General features: G+C 36.6%; 1 protein-coding gene across 3 annotated transcripts in view; it reads left to right on the top strand.

Annotated features, from left to right (window-relative positions):
- The window catches only part of myo5aa (myosin VAa), a 133,816-nt gene extending 114,109 nt beyond the window's left edge, over nt 1–19,707 (top strand). Inside the window, exons 31-42 of one of the 3 annotated variants that reach the window (XM_079826073.1) lie at nt 11–91; nt 2,505–2,703; nt 6,126–6,191; nt 6,732–6,825; nt 6,926–7,069; nt 9,844–9,998; nt 10,132–10,221; nt 11,892–12,042; nt 12,133–12,415; nt 13,213–13,387; nt 15,767–15,847; nt 15,943–19,707. In XM_079826073.1, coding sequence (XP_079682199.1) covers nt 11–91; nt 2,505–2,703; nt 6,126–6,191; nt 6,732–6,825; nt 6,926–7,069; nt 9,844–9,998; nt 10,132–10,221; nt 11,892–12,042; nt 12,133–12,415; nt 13,213–13,387; nt 15,767–15,847; nt 15,943–16,095 — 1,672 coding nt within the window. In that variant the 3' untranslated portion in view covers nt 16,096–19,707. The remainder of the gene's footprint in view (nt 1–10; nt 92–2,504; nt 2,704–6,125; nt 6,192–6,731; nt 6,826–6,925; nt 7,070–9,843; nt 9,999–10,131; nt 10,222–11,891; nt 12,043–12,132; nt 12,416–13,212; nt 13,388–15,766; nt 15,848–15,942) is intronic. The other 2 variants (XM_079826075.1, XM_079826074.1) reach the window with 2 other exon arrangements.
- The last annotated feature ends 394 nt before the right edge of the window (nt 19,708–20,101 follow it).

Raw genomic sequence — 20,101 nt, 5'->3', positions numbered from 1 at the left:
ACCCCATCAGATCCCCATTCCCTGACTACCATAAACTGAATGAGGATGGAGAACTGTGGTTGGTTTATGAAGGGTTAAAGGAAACAAACAGGTTAAAGAGCAGAGATGAGAGCATGTAGAAATGTCTGAGCGTTCAGCTTTCTCATCTCTCCATCTGTTTTTAGACTGATTTTGGTCCCTCAGCTTTCTAACGATATAATCATCTAACACTGTGCTGTTTATACTTCCCTAAACTCTAGTGCCTGCAGACTGTTCTCCTTAACATACAGTATGAGTAGTGTTTCACCCTATCAAAACCTGCAAGAACTCTTGGTAGTGTTAATACTGGACTAACCAAAATTAGATTGGGTTGTAAAACTCTTATTTTAAAACAGCATGTAGTTACGACTGGCATAAAGAGATATAATAAAAAAATATAGGTAAAAGTGAATACTAGAGTTGAATGCTCACTGCTGCACTGCAAGAAAGAATGGGCAGGTTTCTTAGCCTTAGTTGGGAATAGTTCACTCAAAAATTAAAAGTTGGCCATTATTTATGTGACTGTTCTTCCCATCCTTTATGACAGTTCATAGCAACCATGTCTGTCAAGTTCCAAAACAGACAAAAACCCACAGAAGTACCATAAAACTAGTCTGTACAGCTTGTGGGCAATATTCCAAATCTTCTGAAGTTATATGATAGCTCTGTGTGAGAACCAGATGGATATAGTTATTCACTGAAAATCAGTGAAAACCAATGGCATTTTCCTTTTGTATCGTCAAACCTGGTGTGTCACATCAGCACTAGGGTTATTATAGTTAGTTAAGGGTGCATACACGACATGTACTAAATATGGAAAAGTACAGACATTGTCAAAACGATCCCCGTTCACACAGATCCACAATGACTAAAAACATTGTATTTTGCTGCCAGGCCAGTAGTTGGCGATGTCACTTTGTAAAGGAAAACTATTGACTTAGCACCTAAAGGGGCCATCACACTGCACTTTTCATTCCAATTAACTTCCATTCAAACGCATGTGAATGCGTCAGACCGGAAACACAAGCTCATCTGAAATGTTTTGCATTTCGCTGCATTCCAAAGTTCAAGCTTGGTGAACTCGAATTTGCATCACGTGATGACGTGTGAGAAGTAGAAGATTGATACGTCACGGCGTAACTTCTTGGCTGAATTAAAAGAACAAAATATTTTTGCAGTAAAGTCGAGTATATTGTAAATTTTTTACATTTTGAATGTATTACTATTTGTTATATGTTGAATTCATGTTTATAAAAAAGACGTTTCAGAGAGTGACGACTCATCACGAACGTTGCCGTGTCCGATGAAATAGGCCTATCGCATGCTCAAAGTCTAGTGTGACCGCATGCGCATGACATCACCATTTTCACAAATTAGCGTTTTTGCTGTTTTCACGGAGACGATAACGGTATAGTTTTCAAAGATTTGCACTTTAAAACCCGTTTTCAAAAGTTTGAAAAGGTGAAAATGAAAGGCCAAAACGCATAAAAAGTTTTCAGTTTTTAACTGAAAATGGTGTCGTGTAAACGACCCCTCCAAATCATTACTTAAAATAAAATAAGATATAAAAACTTATCTCAGCCAAGGCAACATTTCTCATTTTAATTAAGTTGAATGTGATGTACTAAAATAACTAAAACTGAAATAAAAATGATATAGACATATATGTATATATATATTTTTTATTTTTTTACTAAAATGAAAATATAAAAATAAAACAAACTGAAACTAAAACACCTGACGGCAGAAGGTTGGACTTTTTCGCAGCTTTCATTGGTCAAGGACCGCTCAAGAGGATGTTTGACTCAGATGGCTTTGGTTTGACATGTAATTCAACCAATCACAGTTCGTTTTCTTGCGCATCATGTTTAGGAGCATGAAAATGCAAAGTGATGTCCCTGCAATAACAGACCGGTGTGCATCTATAAATTATTCATTCAAGAACATTGTGCAAGTTTACTGCAACTATGGAGCCGCGTTTATCCAGCGTTTTAGTTGATCCTGGTCAGTGCTCATTGTCACAGTTGTAAACATGACAGCGTTCTTCTTCCACGATGGAGTTTGGCGTCACAGCATTTTTTTCCAGTTGGACCGTTAAATAAAGCAACACACGTCTCACAGACATCCTGTAGAATTCAACCAATCAGATGATTGCCAATGGCCATGACCGTCTGAGGCTGAGACTATCTATTATATGACTTCAGATGACCTGGAAATATAGCATACAATTTCCATATGCTACTTTTATGGTGCACTGTCGTTGTGCTGCATATAAATTCTTCAGAATTTATCCTTGCAGGTTTAAAATGAGTATAACTAAACAATGACAACATTATTTTATCTTTGGCTGAACTATTCCTTAAACGCTTTGATTTCAAAACAGAAGCTAAAGCTACTCTAATAAAGAAGTGTATTTCTGATTATTTGCTCAACTCAGTCAGTCTCTCTCTCTCTTTCTCTCTCTCTCTCTCTGTCTGTCTGTATAGGTTGTTGGAGTCTCAGTTGCAGGCTCAGCGTCGGTCTCATGAGAATGAGGTGGAGGTTTTGCGTGGAGAGCTCCAGAGTGTTAAAGAGGACAATAACCGTCAGCAGCAGCTGTTGGCTCAGAATCTACAGCTTCCTCCAGAGGCTCGAATCGAGGCCAGTCTACAGCACGAAATCACGCGCCTCACCAACGAGAACCTGGTCAGTACAAACACTCCTGACACTTACCTATACCAGTGCTTCTCAACCTCCAGATTCCAGAACCTCCAAATTAGTAGAGAGGAGTAGGGTTGTATGCTGTCAGTTTTAGTGTTATCGCCTATTTTTCATAACAATATTAAACTGGGGTATAATAGCCTAATATTAATCCCAGTTGGTTTTATTAATAATGTCATATTCAAGATATGCGGCCTGCAATACTTGCTCTTGGCCCTTAATTGAACTCAGTATATAAAAAGCTTGCGAGTTTATGAACGTTAGCCCTCAGCAGAAAAATTATTTTCTTAATTTCTGGTGAAAGTTATAGACCCTATGATATCAATAATGTTTTTTGTGATCTTTACTCCATGCATGTTAGATTTCAGTCCATCTAAATGCTAGTGTTATCCTGTAAGTTGACTAAATTAACCTTTATGAGATAAGTTATTGTTTTAAAATGATTAAAACTTTGTGCATAAGATATATTGTCTTGACACATGGGTATAGATGTTTTTTTCAGAGTTTTGCAGCCCAAAATTAACGAATTCTTAAAAGAAAATTCTTAAAAATTGTTGTCTATTGCAGTGGTTCTCAACTCCAGTCCTGGGGACCCACTGCTCTGCACATTTTGTATGTCTACCTTATTTAAGGCACCTGATTCTGATCATCAGCTCGTTAGGAGAGAGCTCCATGAACTGATCTGAGTGTGTCAGATAAGAGAGACACAAAATCTGCAGAGCACTGGGTCCCCAGGACTGGAGTTGAGAACCACTGGTCTATTGAAACCCACCAATAATCATTGTCTTTAAAGTGATAATCAACCCAAAAAGGAAAATTCTCTCATCATTTACTAACCCTCATGCCATCTTAGATGTTTGACTTCCTTTCTTCAGATGAACGCAAATGCAGATGTTTAGAAAGATAATCAATTTCTGTGAGTCTGATTTCTGATAAAATGCACGTGGATAGATCCCTCAAAGTTGACGCTTCAAAAACCATGCAAAGCAAACACAACTGTAATTCATACAACCCCAGTTGATGAATCAGTGTCTTCTAAAATTAATCGACAGGTGTGTGTGAGAAAAATACTAGTATTTTAAATTGTTCAAACCATCTCTGTTCATCTCAAGAAAAAGCCATATGCATCTGTGACGGTAAATGATGAGAGAATTTTTATTTTTGGTTGAAGTATCCATTTAAGTATTTAGCATTAGTGACAGTGGGCCTCATTTATCAGTCTAATGAAGAAACAAGCACAGATCCAAGCGCAGAAATCATCTTACGACAGGGTTTACGTGTGATTCATGAAACATTCTTATGCCGCCAATCCCATCGTACGAATGATCTGACGTTGATAAATGTGGCATCTGAAAAGAATCGTCATTTAAATATCACACCCCTATAAATTGACAGTATAGGAGCCTTTCCCCTAGAGTTTACGACTTGGAGAAATGTCACTCAGGCAAGAAGAGGAACTTCTCTGACCTGGAGATTGAAATTTTGACCTCACAAGTTCAATCGAACCAGCTTGTGTTATTTGGAAGCTTGAAAAGTGGAATAGAAGGATATCATGCTATTTTTTTCGGTGGAATGCACTTCAATACAGCAGCGTGACAGTTAATAGTGAATAATTTGTCAGGGCTCAGATTTATTGGTTTTGATTAGCCGATATGGTTACACTTTATTTTGATGGTCCACTTTAGACATTCCCTTACTTGACATTCTCAGGTAACTTTGCAACTACATGTCAATTAACTTTGTAGGCTGTGTGTAGCACGCTTAGCCTGTGGCCTGATGTGCACCTCTCCAACAATGTAACAACGTGTCAATTCTACGCGGACCGCAAGCGCTGTGCTTGGTCTGCTAGAACCCCTCACTCAGGGGTTACACTTGCTCCCTCTGCATGTGTAATTGCACATCAACGTGGACAACGACGCAGAAGGATAAATGAAAACCGACGCATAGTCTACAGCAGTGGTTCTCAAACCTATCCAGGAGTACCACCAGCCCTGCACATTTTGTATGTCTCCCTATATCTGACACACCCAGGTCTTGCAGTCTATACTAATGAGCTCATGAGTTGAATCAGGTGTGATAGATGAGGGAGACATACAAAATGTGCAGGGCTGGTGGTGCTCCAGGACAAGTTTGAGAACCACTGGTCTACAGCATAGAGCAGGGGTCGCCACTGTCCTGCAGAGTTTATCTCCAACCCCAATTAAACACACCTGAACCAGCTAATCAGTGTCTAACTAGGGCCTTGTAAGACACTGAATAGCTGGTTCAGGTGTGTTTATTTGGGTTGGAGCTAAACTCTGCAGGACAGTGGCCCTCCAGGACCGAGTTTGGAGACCCCTGGCATAGAGGCTAAAGCACAGGTCCGACGCAGAAGTTTCGGTTAGAGTTAGGGTTCGGGTTAGTAGAGTATGTTGACATTTTATTCTACTAATCGTATGATTAATTAAAATAGAACAGACAAGCAAACACATATGCACGTAACATTCACAATATTATGCGACAATCCATCAAAATAAAGTGTTAACAGATATTAAGCTGTCTACTAATACTTTGTTGACATGTAGTTGCAAAGTTACTTATAGTTAGTATAATATCTAAAGTGGACCATCGAAATAAAGTGCTACGGCTAATATTGCTTCCCCCTCTCATGTTAACATGTTTGTGAAAAAAATTGCAGAAATTAGACAAAAATGCAAGCTGCTGCAAATAATTTGGCGAACGACTGAATTTGCATTGATTATTGCAATCGCAAGATAACAGAATCCTATTTTTTTATGATTATTATTAAAGAATTATACCCCCCCCCCCCCCCCCCCCCATCACCTGCCACCGGATAGCCGTAGCAAGTGTTGGCCGTGTTGTCCTGTTTCAATAGGAAGAACATCAACACAGGAAAGAAAAACGCTTTTGTCAAACCATTTTATGGGGTCTTTAATTATTTGCTTGACAAGTGTGGACTGCAGATTTCAGCTTAGGCTTAAAGCGTTATAGGTTGAAAGCACATTTAGTGGAGAGTGGCGAAAGATGCGTCACTGGGTAAGCTGCGTCGTCAAATACATATATAGTATACATATGATGTACTATAGAAGTTGCCAATTTATAAAACATAGCCTAGTTATTAGCCATGATTTATTAAATTAAGTATTTTTCATAAATGGTAGCTATGGGGTAAAATTGGGTAGCTATTGGATCATGTCCAGAGTGGACATTGTGGACAAAAGTGGCATTTGCATTGAAAAGACAGTTTGGATATCCTGCTGCTCAATCTTTTGTTTCATGTGATTCTAAATGATTTCCGATTTACTCACTCATGAAACCATGGAGTGTGATTCTGGTTTCAGTGCTGTACTGTGCACCTGCATCAGGTGTTTAAGGGCTCATCTGATGTGGAGATGTTTCATTCACAGGAGCTTCACTCTGATGATCCAAAGGAGCATAAAGCCTACAGAATCAGCATGTTACGCAGGATGGTTGTATGTAGGATTGTGTGTGTGTGTGTGTGTGTGTGTGCGCGCATGTATCTGAACACTAACTGACACTAGTGTGTGTTGCACAGAATCTGAGCTGCATTGAACTCTAACTGTGTGTTTAACCCACAGCAGTGTGAATCAACACACTTTTTAATGTTTCTCTCTAGTAAGTGATTCTCACAAAAAAAAGACTCCAACATAAAAAAAATTAATTATATTTTTCAAAATATGCTTTGTTTTCATTAAGCAAAATATAATTTCTTTTTTTTTTGATGGGGTGAAAAGTTACATTTATTTGTGAGATTCACCCATCTTTGTTTCTATTTGTCTGTTTTTTCTCTCTGTTTAATGAGTTGCATGGACAGATGAAAGACAGAGCTGATATCTTCAGATTGTTGCCGAACTGAAAGATACTCGTTTGACCTGCTTTGCGCTGATTCACTAAATAAACCCTATTTTTCACTCTGCTGCCAAAGAGACTCAGTTGCCATAGAGCTGCTACAATTGTCTAATGATGATGATGTCTTGTCTCTGGGGTGACAGGATCTCATGGAACAGCTGGAGAAACAGGACAAGACCGTCCGCAAGCTTAAGAAACAGCTCAAAGTCTTCGCAAAGAAGATCAATGACCTGGAAGGTATGATCACAGGCTGTGTGTTCAGATCTGTGGAACTTAAATCTACATGATACATGAGCCTTAATGTTTGTGTGCGTGGGTGTTTGTCTGTGTATTGTAGGCGGGCAGATGGACGTGTCTCCTGGACAGACGACCGATGAGCCTGTTCATCCAGTGAACATTCCACGCAGGGAGAAAGATTTCCAGGGAATGCTGGAATACAAGAAAGAGGATGAACTCAAACTGGTCAAAAATCTCATACTTGGTAAGACACTTAGGGCCAGATTTCCTAAACAGGGTAAATCCCATAAAAGCGCAGATGGGTGTGGAAAGTTCTGCAGGTTATCTATTGATAATGTGCAAATTAAAGAACACAGTCACAGCCAGATAATTTCCATTTTGATCAATGCAATCTACCAAGAGAAGTATAAATTAGCGTAGGATCTCAAACAAGCATAGCCGATGATAAGCAGCAAATTAAAAATAACATGGTTTGGCGAACAATATGTTGGGACAACATAACGCCTCTGGCATTCCATATAAATGAACACGAGTGGAGAATATTCTCTCCCTTCTACCATGCGCTCTCTGTTCTCTCTACTGTGCCTCCTCCTAGCAACAATTATTGCAGCCAAATAAAGCACAACAATTGTTAAGGACTGCTTTTTTGGGGGGGGGGCATTAAATAATGGTACAAAAACTGGTAAATTGACTACCCAAACCGTAGTAAATTACACTGCACGATATTTAAAAAAAATACTCTCATAATTTTTTCTTCTGAATGGGAAAGTCCTACAAAGCATATCCAATATGGTTAATCACAAAAATAACTGTGTCCATGCATTTATATTATTTCATGCTAATATTTCACTGCATGTCTTTGGTAAATTTTGAAATTAGATTTTTTTTTTTAATGCTAAAAGAGGGTTTTTGCTGGCACAAGCTGTTAGTAAATCTGACCCATAAACCCACAACTGCAACTTTATTTCGATGGTCCACTTTAGACATTCTACTAACTATAAGTAACATGTCAACTAACTCTCATTACAGTAGTAGTAGACTGTAGTAGATTGTTTGATATTAAGGTTCAGGTTTGTAGAATAAGTTGACATAGTTGTACAATTATTTTTAGTCAGTAGAATGTCTATTAGGGTACCATGAAAATAAAGTGTTAGCAGATATTAAAGGGTTAGTTCACACAAAAAATTTAATTCAGCCATCATTTACTCACCCTCATGTCATTCCAAACCCGTAAGACTTTTGTTCATCTTCGGAATAAATGAATGTGTTTTTAATCAAATCTGAGCCAGATCTGTACTCTCCATTGACAGCTATGCAACTAACGCTTTGATGCTTCAAAAAGTTCATAAAGAGATCATAAAACTATCCATATGAATCAAGCAGTTTAGTCCAAATTTTCTGAAGAGACACAATCACTTTATATGATGAACAGATTGAATTTAGTCTTTTATTCACATTTAAACATGAGCGAACATAAACAGAAGCTCAACCGAACCTGCTTGACGCACGAGAACAAACCTCATTAGTTCTTGTTGAAGCTCAAACGTGCTGTGTAACACACGAGAATGAACATCATTGGTTCTCTCACGTCACATCACACAACTCGTGTGTGATTTGAAGAATGTCAACTCGCATGGATTCGTTTTACAATCTCTTCATTAACTTTGTGAAGTGTCAAAGTGGTAGTTGCATAGCTGTCAATGGAGGGACGGAAATGGCTCAGATTTGATTAAAAATCTCTTTATTTGTGTTCTGAAGATGAATGAAAGTCTTACGACATGAGGGAGAGTAATTAATTACACGACTTTCCTTTTTGGGTGAACCATCCCTTTAAGCAGACTGTCTACTAACTCTAAAGTGGATCATTGAAATAAAGTTACCAATTAATCTATTAAATGATTATTATTACTATTTGAATAAATACTTTAGTAAATTAATACATTATGAGCAAATTATATGAAAATTAAAATTCAATTTTCCCATTAGATCTTTTGATGTATTAATCTAAATATTATCTATATTATTATTATTTTTAGTTTTGGTCCTCTATAAGTATTAACATTTAGTAATTAAAGTTCAAGTTTGATTCCAGCTTACATGATTCCCATTCCATGCTGCCCACTTTTTAAGAAACCAGGCAAAAGGCCTTAAAGGGTTAGTTCACCCAAAAATGAAAATTCTGTCATTAATTACTTACCCTCATGTCGTTCGACACCCGTAAGACCTCCGTTCATCTTCGGAACACAAATTAAGATATTTTAGTTGAAATCTGATGGCTCTGAAAGGCCTCCATTGGCACAATGCACGGTTCACTCTCAAGACCCTTAAAAGGTACTAAAGACGTCGTTACAAAGTCCGTCTCACTACAGTGGTTCAAAAATAACTTTATGAATCGGCGAGAATAGTTTTTGTGCGCAAAAAAACCCTAAATAACGACTTATATAGTGATGACGATTTCAAAACACGGCCTCATGAAGCTTCGAAGCGTTATGAATCAGTGAGTCGATTCATGATTCGGATCGCATGTCAAACCGCCAAACTGCTGAAATTTGGCGATCCAAACTGCTCATTCGACTCACTGATTCATAACGCTTCGAAGCTTCATGAGGCCGTGTTTTGAAATCGTCATCACTATATAAGTCGTTATTTAGGGTTTTTTTGCGCACAAAAACTATTCTCGCCGATTCATAAAGTTATTTTAGAACCACTGTAGTGAGATGGACTTTGTAATGACGTCTTTTGTACCTTTTAAGGGTCTTGAGAGTGAACCGTGTATTATGCCAATGGAGGCCTTTCAGAGCCATCAGATTTCAACTAAAATATCTTAATTTGTGTTCCGAAGATAAACGGAGGTCTTACGGGTGTCGAACGACATGAGGGTAAGTAATTAATGACAGAATTTTCATTTTTGGGTGAACTAACCCTTTAATAAAAATAACCTTAATCAAATTAAATAATATCTAAAAATAATTAAAAAAATAAAAGGCCTTAATAAAACTGATCTGTCCATGTGTTCAGAGCTGAAGCCTCGTGGTGTGGCAGTGAATCTTATTCCTGGCCTGCCGGCATACATCCTCTTCATGTGTCTGCGCCATGCTGACTACGTTAATGATGACCAGAAAGTCCGATCTCTACTCACCTCTGTCATCAACAGCATCAAGAAGATCCTCAAGGTCTCCATACACTCACTCTCACACACACCATTCACATGTATAATGATATAACTTAACACAACTGGCAAAAGTCAGAATAACTTCATGTTTTCGTTTATCACTGCAAATTATTAATGTTTTGCTTTTTCTACAGAAAAGAGGTGACGACTTTGAGACCGTTTCCTTCTGGTTGTCCAACACATGTCGTTTCCTGCACTGCCTGAAACAGTACAGTGGCGACGAGGTGAGCACTTTCAGACACACATGGACTTCCTGTCTCGCTCTGGCCATGTGCAGTGTAAACAAGAAACATGGAGACTAAGAATTTATTCCATTCAATGTTAGCAATTTTTTTGACCAAACTAGCGTAAGTGACTGAAGACATATCCATTAATTATTAGTGAACACACTCAACAGACACTGTTTGTGTTTATTAAGCTATAATTTTATAGAGATTACATTCACAAAGAGCAAGTTCCTGCTGGTGAAATATAGAGCTTTTAATAAATCGTTTTTTATATTCACTACAGAAATGTGGATTTATGCATGTGATTTTGCCCTTTTATGATATTATTTTCAGGTTTTCTGGAAACCCTGAATCTCAGTTTGTTTAAGAAAAATGTGGTTATTTACAACGCTTTTGACAAATTCACTTTCACAAATTCACATTCAACAATTTTTCATTATTAAATCTGCATTTCAAGAAAATGTCCATGTCACATTTCACTCCAAAATCAAAATAAATAAATGAGAAAAAATGCAAATGAAGAAAATAAAGAACATGAAGATTTTTTTTTTCTTGAAATTCCTCCCAAATTCTTGTAAATGTAATGCAAAATATCTCATTCTCATTTCTGTAATGTAAACAAATATAAACTATTATATATTGTGGTAGTATTTGTTGTATATTCTGATTTAAAACATAATAAAGGAACAATTAATGTATTGCATGAGAATCACCACTATTAATAATGATTAATAAGTACATAATAGCAGGGTTTCTGTGGGTATTAAAAGAGTATTTAAAAAAAATCTTAAATCAGAGCAGAAAGTCTTCATAAAGGCATGGCATTAAATGCTGAATGCATTGCAAAAAATTCCTTCCTGTTTTCCAATACAAATATCTAAACATCTGTTTTCTAATACAAATATCTAAACATCTATAAATAAAGATACATTTACTTGGGATGCAAATGTAAAATTAAACAAAATTCTACATTAAATTCTAAATTATACAAATATCTGTCAATTATCAAAACTTCCCTTTGAATTAAGTTGGAGTCCATTGGCAGATATTTGTTCTTGTTTTAATCATAAACTCACTCCTTTTTGATAAATTTTACAGACTTAATTTTATTTTTATTTGTTTAGTTAACAGGGACATTAATAAAAAAAATCTGTAAATGCACCAGAATTAGCCAAAGGGTATTTTTCACTAGGGATGCACCAAATCCAGATTTTTGGGGTTCGGCCGAATACCGAATCCACTGGTTAAGATTCTGCCGAAACCGTATAGACATCTCCCTAGACATTTACTTTTAAAGAACTTATTGACTTATTGTATTCCCTTCACTTTATCCCTTACATTTGGTCTTAAAAATGACTTTAAAGTCTTAAATTTACCTTCAGAAAGTGTGCAGAAACCCTGAATAAACAAGTTTGCATTATGGATTGAGAAAAAAAAATCATAATGGTCCTAAAAATAGACATTATTTTAAGAATTAAGCACAATATAATTTCTTACAGTATGTAGAGAGATTGCGCTGTTTAATCGCAGACAACTGGACATGTCTTGGAAAAATAATGTAAATTCATTGTTCAAAAGGTGTGGTAATATTGTCTCACTGGCAACCTATTTTTCTGCAGTGTATATGTGGCCACGGTTTCTCACTCCAGTGTTGCTTCTCTCTCCAGCAATTCATGAAGCATAACAGCCCTAAACAGAACGATCACTGTCTCTCCAACTTTGACCTGGCCGAGTACCGGCAGGTTTTGAGCGATCTGGCCATTCAGATCTACCAACAGCTCATCAAGTCTATGGAGAACATCCTTCAGCCCATGATCGGTGAGCATGTGACCTCTGGGTGTCTTTGTTTCGATCTGTATCCCTCTGTCCCTCTGTATTTAACCCTCTATCTGTTATTGCTCTCTATAGTCTCTGGCATGTTGGAACATGAAACCATCCAGGGCGTTTCCGGGGTCAAACCCACGGGTCTCCGTAAGAGGACATCGAGTATCGCCGACGAGGGGACGTACACGTTGGACTCCATCATCCGCCAGCTCAATACCTTCCACTCCATCATGTGTCAGCACGGGACCGACCCGGAGCTCATCAAACAGGTGGTCAAGCAGCAGTTCTACATCATCGGCGCCGTCACTCTCAACAACCTGCTGCTGCGTAAAGACATGTGCTCCTGGAGCAAGGGCATGCAGATCAGGTGCGTGCAAAGAAGTTCTATATGTTTGCGGAGCAGTGCAAAATATATGCATGCAGACTAGATACTATAAAATGGCACACAAATAGGGTTTGAATTGTAAATATTAGTAATTAATCAATACATACATTCTTGAAACCATAGTGAAAAATAAGGCAATTAAACATGCTGCTTTATTTACAAATATTAAAATAATCATTCAAATTAAATCACAAATTAAAAGTTAAAGGGATAGTTCACCCAAAAATTGTAATTGTTCCAAATCTGTATGAAAATATTTTGAAGAGTGTTCCATTTTATTTTATTTTCCATTCTATGGAAGTCAATGGGGCCCATCAACTATTGGGTTTGACAGTAAATGATGACAGAATTTTCATTTTTAGGTGAACTATCCCTTTAATATTCGAAATATGTAGAAAAAATATGAAACTATATGTTAAATTATGTCTAACATTAAAAATGTAATTGTCAATATTAATATAATCCTGTCACATAATCTTTGGCAGAAATTGTGTAAAGCTGGTCTATATTATTAATTAGTATTCACATGATATTTACACTACCATTCATAAGTTTGGATTCAGTAAGATTTTTTATTCAGCAAGGATGTATTGATCAAAAGTGTCAGGAAAGACTACACGGTTACATAAACGACCATACATTTTACTGACCACAAGCTTTTGGTGTAGATTACATTAAACATAAGTAGCGCGTGTAAGAAATTCAGTTGTTGTCCATATTTGAATTTATTTCCAGTAATATTGTCTCTGGTATAAGGGTTTATGTGTGTATGTGTTCAGGTACAACGTGAGCCAGTTGGAGGAGTGGCTGAGAGATAAGAACCTCATGACTTGCGGCGCAAAAGAGACGCTGGAGCCGCTGATTCAGGCAGCACAACTACTGCAGGTCAAGAAGAAAACCGATGAGGATGCCGAGGCCATCTGCTCCATGTGTAACGCCCTCTCTACAGCACAGGTAACGCTCACTCACTTCAAATGAACATGGTCTGTTTTTATTCGTTATAGCCCACTTGATATCTTTCCCTGATCATTTTATAGATGTTTGCCATTTCTTTTGTGTAAGTAGATTTCATATCGTCTTGATGCAGGGCCGTAACCACCATAGACATTGAGGGGGACAATATTTGAAATTCTTGCACTGCACTTCATTACGCAGCGCTCTGTATGTTAGGATGACAAAAAGGTTTTAAAGTTACATTTTTAGCCAGGGGCCGGTTGCATAAACCGTTAAGACTAGTCTTACAACTATGTACAAGACATATATTTTTTTCTTTAAGACTGTTCATAATTTTTTTAAATCAGTTACATAAAAACATAGACTGGCCTAATTTGATACGAAAAGTAAGACTGAATGCCACTTGCCTAACTGCTAGTGGCTCATACTAGATCTTAAGACACTGTCTTAACATAATGGCTTAGTTTATGCAACTGGCCCCTGATCTGCCTCAGGGGTCTAACGGCGTTCGTCAATGTCAAAATGATTGAGATTGCCAATCAAATCAAAGTAGGCGGGGCCTCTATCGCTTAATGCCGTTGCGGAGACTCTATTCTTTCCGGTGAAATCACAAAACAAAAAAACACAAACGTGTCCCTGCTCTTAATATAAAATCATTGAACATCAATATAAAATCATTGAAAATCTTTAATTTTAATGAAGAAAAGAAACTATATGAGGGCGAATTTGAGCCTGGAAACTTTGACACGGTTTACAAAAATTCTACCACCAGGCCACTAAGGAATTTGAATGTTAACAGCAGATCTATGTATTTATTCACTAACGGGAAGAATCTCGAGATTAACAATATATTTGACGCAAATTAATGTGAATATTACTTGCAAATAGTCCCAAAATGATTATTTCCCAACTAGAATTAGACATAGAAGACATGTTCAAGACATGGTTACGGCCTTGTCTTAATGTAGCTAATATTAGTTTTGCAATATTAGCTTTTTCAGGCAATCAAAACAAGATGCTCTACTTAGTCACTCACTAATTATTAAAGGGATAGTTCACCCAAAAATGTACTCACCCTCATGTCTCACCCTAAAAATGTCCTGGCTCTTCCAAGCTTTATAATGCCAGCGAATGGCTGTATCTATTTTGAAGTCCATAAAAGTGCATCCATCCATCATAAAAGGGCTCCACACGGCTCCAGGGGGTTAATAAAGGCCTTCTGAAGCGAAACGATGGGGTTTTGTAAGAAAAATATCCCTATTTAAAACATAATTAGCTGTAATCTCTAACTGTCGTACGCGCTCACGAGAGACTGGCGTTCCAGCATATGATGTAGGACGCAGGTGTAGCGTAAAACGAACGGGGAAGTGCAGAGGATAGAGCAAAACAATACTTGATTCTTGCGAGATCTAGCATATTCTCACCGGAGCATCCTACGTAATACGCTGGAACACCAGTCTCTCGTGAACGAGCGTACGACAGTTTGCGGAAGTTAGAGATTGCAGTTTGTAAAGTTTTAAATATGGATATTATTCTTACACAAACGCGTCGATTAGCTTCTGAAGGCCTTCATTAACCCCCGGATCCGTGTGGATTCATTTTATGATGGATACATGCACTTTTATGGACTTCAAAACAGAAACAGCCATTCACTGCCATTATAAAGCGTGGAAGAGCCAGGACATTTTTAATATAACTCTGATTTTATTTGTCTGAAAGAAGAATGTCATATATACCTAGGATCGCTTGAGGGTGAGTAAATCATGGGCTAATTTTAATTTTTGGGTGAACTATCCCTTTAAAAAGAATACACATTACAATAAATTCAAGGATCACATTAGCTAGTTAGTTAGTTAGTCAGTCCTGTTTTTCTGTGGTAATGTTTCCAAAGATTTTTACAACATGGGTCAGAATAACACCGATTAGACTGAATGTTGTCCTTAAAGGGACATGGTGGTGGAAAAAATATAAAATGGGAGAAAAATGTAGCATTCGATCTCAAAATCTTTGCATCCCATCAAAACTTTTGCGTTCACCCAAGAAACTTTTATGAATAAACGCAAAGTTTCTCGGGGGAATGCAAATGTTTTGCTAGGGAAAGCAAAGGTTTTGAGAGCGGGCGCAAAGTTTCTCTGGAAAAAACGCAAACATTTTGCGAGTGCAAAAGCATTGACAATTTTTATTCCCATCTCATTTTTTTTCATCACCATGTCCCTTTAGGGGCTGCGTAGTTTGGAAATGGTTGACTATAACTGAAACGTTCTTTTGTTCTTTTTTGGAGGCCTACTGTTGGATTAGTTTGGTTATTAAAAAAAACATTTTCTCGTATTTTTTTGCTTAACACAACCTGACACACACCATTTCTTATTTTCTGTCCAGATTGTGAAGGTGCTGAACTTGTATACGCCTGTCAATGCGTTTGAAGAGCGTGTGTCAGTATTGTTCATAAGAACAATACAGGTATGTTTCAAAAATTCTAGTTCTTCTGCTCTTTACGTCATTATATCTTTTTTCATTGTGTGTGAATGCTTCAACTTGAGTCTTTCCTCTGTCAGACGCGTTTACGGGATCGAAAGGAGTCGCCTCAGCTTCTGATGGACACCAAAGTCATCTACCCCGTGACCTTCCCCTTTAACCCCTCCTCCCTGGCCCTGGAAACCATTCAGATCCCCGGCAGCCTCAATCTGGCCTTCCTCACTCGTGTGTAGACCTGTCAATCACCTCACCTCAGCCAATCACACGGCAGGAACAGGGAGCCAAAAAGATATAAATAAAAAATTTAAAAATCAATTGTTATAGGTAAATAAGCCACATACTTAAAGAGAATGCAATTTAGATCATGTCACCGATCCCTCTTTTTGCTCTTCTTCATCACTTTTGTTTATTCCTTAAAAGGGGGAATCTCACAAAAAAAAATGGTCCTGTACGTGTTCAGATCTCATTTGACCCCAAAATCAAAAGGTAAACATAGGAAAATGTTTTACTTAAAGAAAATTAAGCCCATCATTATAGTATACCATTAAAATTTTTGACATTGTGATGTTATTTTAATGACAATTAAGCACTTTCCACCCCACAAATTCTCATTGCTTTTTTACAAAAAATCCCTTGTGATTTGAAATCAATATTATTCACATTGTACAGTATTTGCTGGCATATGCGGAATCAAATAAATAATTGGAACTGGATTGTTATTATTGATAAATAGTGTGAATAACAGAAATGCACAAACATTCCAGTAATGAGAATATGGGCAGAAATATCCACAAAACAATGCGTTTTAAAAACTGGAAAATATATTCTCATAATAGTATTATCTTTTGATTGTGGAACCTGGATATTTTTTGTGAGATTCACCTGGAATATTATAATTGTTTTGCTTATTAAACGTTACGGAAGGAAGAATGAAGGTCTCATAACCCATTTTAACACTAATGCCTTTTCAGACCACTATCACAACCAGAATATGTTCACGGGGCTGTATAATCTTATACATATATAAATATCTATGAAAATGTATGATGCTAGGATATTTTATTTATTGCTTTACCCTATCAGATTTATTTATTTTTGCTCTCAGATGCTAGCTAACATGGATATCTAGTTGCGGAACATACTGTAGTCTTCTGCTCTCATCCATATCAGATAAATAACCTAGACTCGTCCTTGGAGCTCAGCTGACTTCATTAACGTAGATTATTATTTGTTAGTAGCGTGTGGTGATTAGCTAATAAGTAGTCATGTCTGGTGTAACCAAAACTTAGCATCCATACACAGTCCCAGAGCTGATCTCTTCCTCAAGAGCTTCCACGAGTTTACATCTCTGCTCGTCAGGAATCATTTCCAAAAAGATGGTACAGTCCAGACCCAGTGCATGATGGGATTGTTTGGGTCAGCATCGCACATATCAAGAGCCTGAGATCCTTGTTTTACAGGTTTTTAATCAGCTAGAGTTGGTGGGATCTAGACTCCTGAATGAGTTTTAATGAGGTTTCAGATGGCCTTCCACCGTTCTATATGTACGCGCAATGTCCCGGTGAAATATCAAATAAAAAAACATAACAAAAATAGGTGTACAAAGAATTTTAGGAACATTCTAATAGCATTTTTTACGACAAGCATATTTCCCCCCCCAAAAAAAATTCTCACTATTGTAATACCGTGATTTATAGTAATGTAATGAAATATCATGTAATATCTCGACACAAGTGTGTTGTAGCAACTCATAATGTAATAAGTATTACATCATTTTCTCAAAATGTAATACAATTTTGAGCTCATAATGTAATAGCAATTTTTACATTATACACTCACCGAAAACATGTCTTTTTTTCACAAACATTTTCATTATTGTGATATTTTTTAAAACATAAAAAATATTAGTATTTCCTTACAGTACATTTTTTTTTAAATCTAAAGCCAGTCTTAAACTACCAGCGAAATGCAACATTTAAATATTCATACTATTATTATATGTTTATTAAACATAAAGCTGTGGTATTCGTTTACAGTACATTTTATCTAAATCCAGATTAATAAATACATAAAATCAAAACTTTTGCACCTTTAAGCTACTACTACTATTACCAGTAGTAGTTACAGTAATCTGGTGGATTTTGTTGAAAGGTTAAAACTGGATTTATATTTTTAAAATTTACTGTAAAGGAATACCAATGAAAATATGACTGTTTTTGGTGTTTATAATGTAATACATTTCTCATAATGTAAATTTTTTTATTACATTTTGAGAAAATGGTTACATTATAAACATTTTATTACAATAATAATGCAATACTTATTACATTGAGTTGCTACATGTATTTTATTAAAATCAGCATAAATTCTGTTCATGATCTATACTTGTGTACTTTACATTGTTTACATCATTATTTATTATTATTTTACATTACAGTTATGAGAATGTCATGGAGAAATAAGCTTAAATAGACAAAAAAATCAGTATAATATTATTGTCAGTATAATATTTTTTTTTTCTTTCGATTTTTTTGCGTGTGAAGGACAAGTAAGAAAACGTCATGAGATTCACAAAGGCATCTTGTATGCCCAAAAACACACTGGATATCCTTTACAGAACTATAAAGAAACCCCAAACTACTGACTCTCAAGACATCTCAAAACCTGCTGTTATTTATTTCAGTATTATACGTTTTTAAAAGTTAGAAACAGCTGTTGTTTTTTTGCATGTGCTGTTGGATGAGACTGACAAAAAGAAATGTGGACAAATTTCTTTTTGTCAGTGGTTTTGTTTTGCTGGTTTGTCCTTTACGTTCATGTCTGCCAGGATATCAGTATTATCTTGAATGTGTCAGCTTTTATTGAAAAGCTGTTTGTTTTGATCTGTAACTCCTGTTTTGATCTGAAGCAGTCACCTTAGTAAAGCCATGCTTTCCATCTCCAACACACATAAACATTCACATACCCCATTACATTACATTACATAATGTTTTGGGGTCAGAAAATAATGCATGTTGATACTTTGTTTCTGCTTTGTACTGCATGCGTTTCAGCTTTAAAATCTTCCACACAGTTCAGTGTGTTATTGGCCATTAACACACAGCTTTGGGTCTAAATAGAGGATCCCAGTGCGCTGGGATTTTATCATGCCTTGCCTTACTGTAGTTACAGTCCTTCCTGTATCACGTAGAGCTTCTGTATCATTCTCTCAGTCTCGACTGCTTTCTGATGGAGATAAGTGGTGGTTATGGATGTGTCACAACTTAGAATGGATGGAGGGTGTGTGCGTGTGTGCATGGATACATTACCAGCGATCAATTGTTGTTTTTGCATTGTATTATGTTCAGCATAGCTTAAATCAAGTTGCACAGAATCATTCAGGAGTTTTATGATCATGGGACCATTGTGTGTATGTGACCTTTTTTAGCTTTTTTTTTATTGTGTTATTTGTTCAGTTCTTATGGAACACAAATAAAAATGTGGAAGATTTACAAATGCATTTTGACAAAAATGCATATCACTTCAAATGGAAAATGATACAATTGTACTGGAACACAAACAAATGATGATAGTGTAAAAAAATTAATTGAATGTTGACGTGTTTGTACATGGTTCTATTTACCGTCATATTTTAGATGAAGCCTTACCTCTGAGTGGACGACATGTCAATGTAAACTGTTTGATTCTCTGTCAAGTTTCATATTCTATTCATTTGCTTTCTTTAACCTGTAATATTCCTATTCAAATGGAAACAATGCCTCTTAAAACATCTTTAAAAATCTTGTCACGCTGATCCAACAGCCCTGCTTCAGTCTTTCCTCAGTTCTGAGTTCTAAATGGTTTGTAAAAAAGGAAAAAAAGAAAAGAAAATGCCATTCACATTACAACAGCCAGTCCACAGTCAGATGCTCATCATGATCAGCCTGCTCTCATGCTTGTATAAAGACAGCTTATACAGACATTGATAGTTGCTGTAGTAATGCAGATCAGTTCAACATCTCATATCTCATACATTTGCTTCTCCTTCAACTTGTTCAGATGGCAAATTGAGGTTTTGGGGGGAATGTGTCTTACTGAAGGACCAGGGAGTTCGTAGTTTTCTGTAGCTGTAATTATTTCATGTGTTCATCAATGCAATTTCATGGAGTGATATACTAATGTCAAAAGCTGTTTAAGTCAAATAAATTAATTCAGCACTATATGAATGTTTTCTTTTTAATTACGATATGAAACATTTAT

This window comes from Gobio gobio, assembly GCF_949357685.1.
Source record: "Gobio gobio genome assembly, chromosome: 9".
Taxonomy (NCBI): Eukaryota; Metazoa; Chordata; class Actinopteri; order Cypriniformes; family Gobionidae; genus Gobio; species Gobio gobio.
Note: the sequence above shows the minus strand (reverse complement) of the source record. Positions and strands in the feature narration are given on the sequence as shown.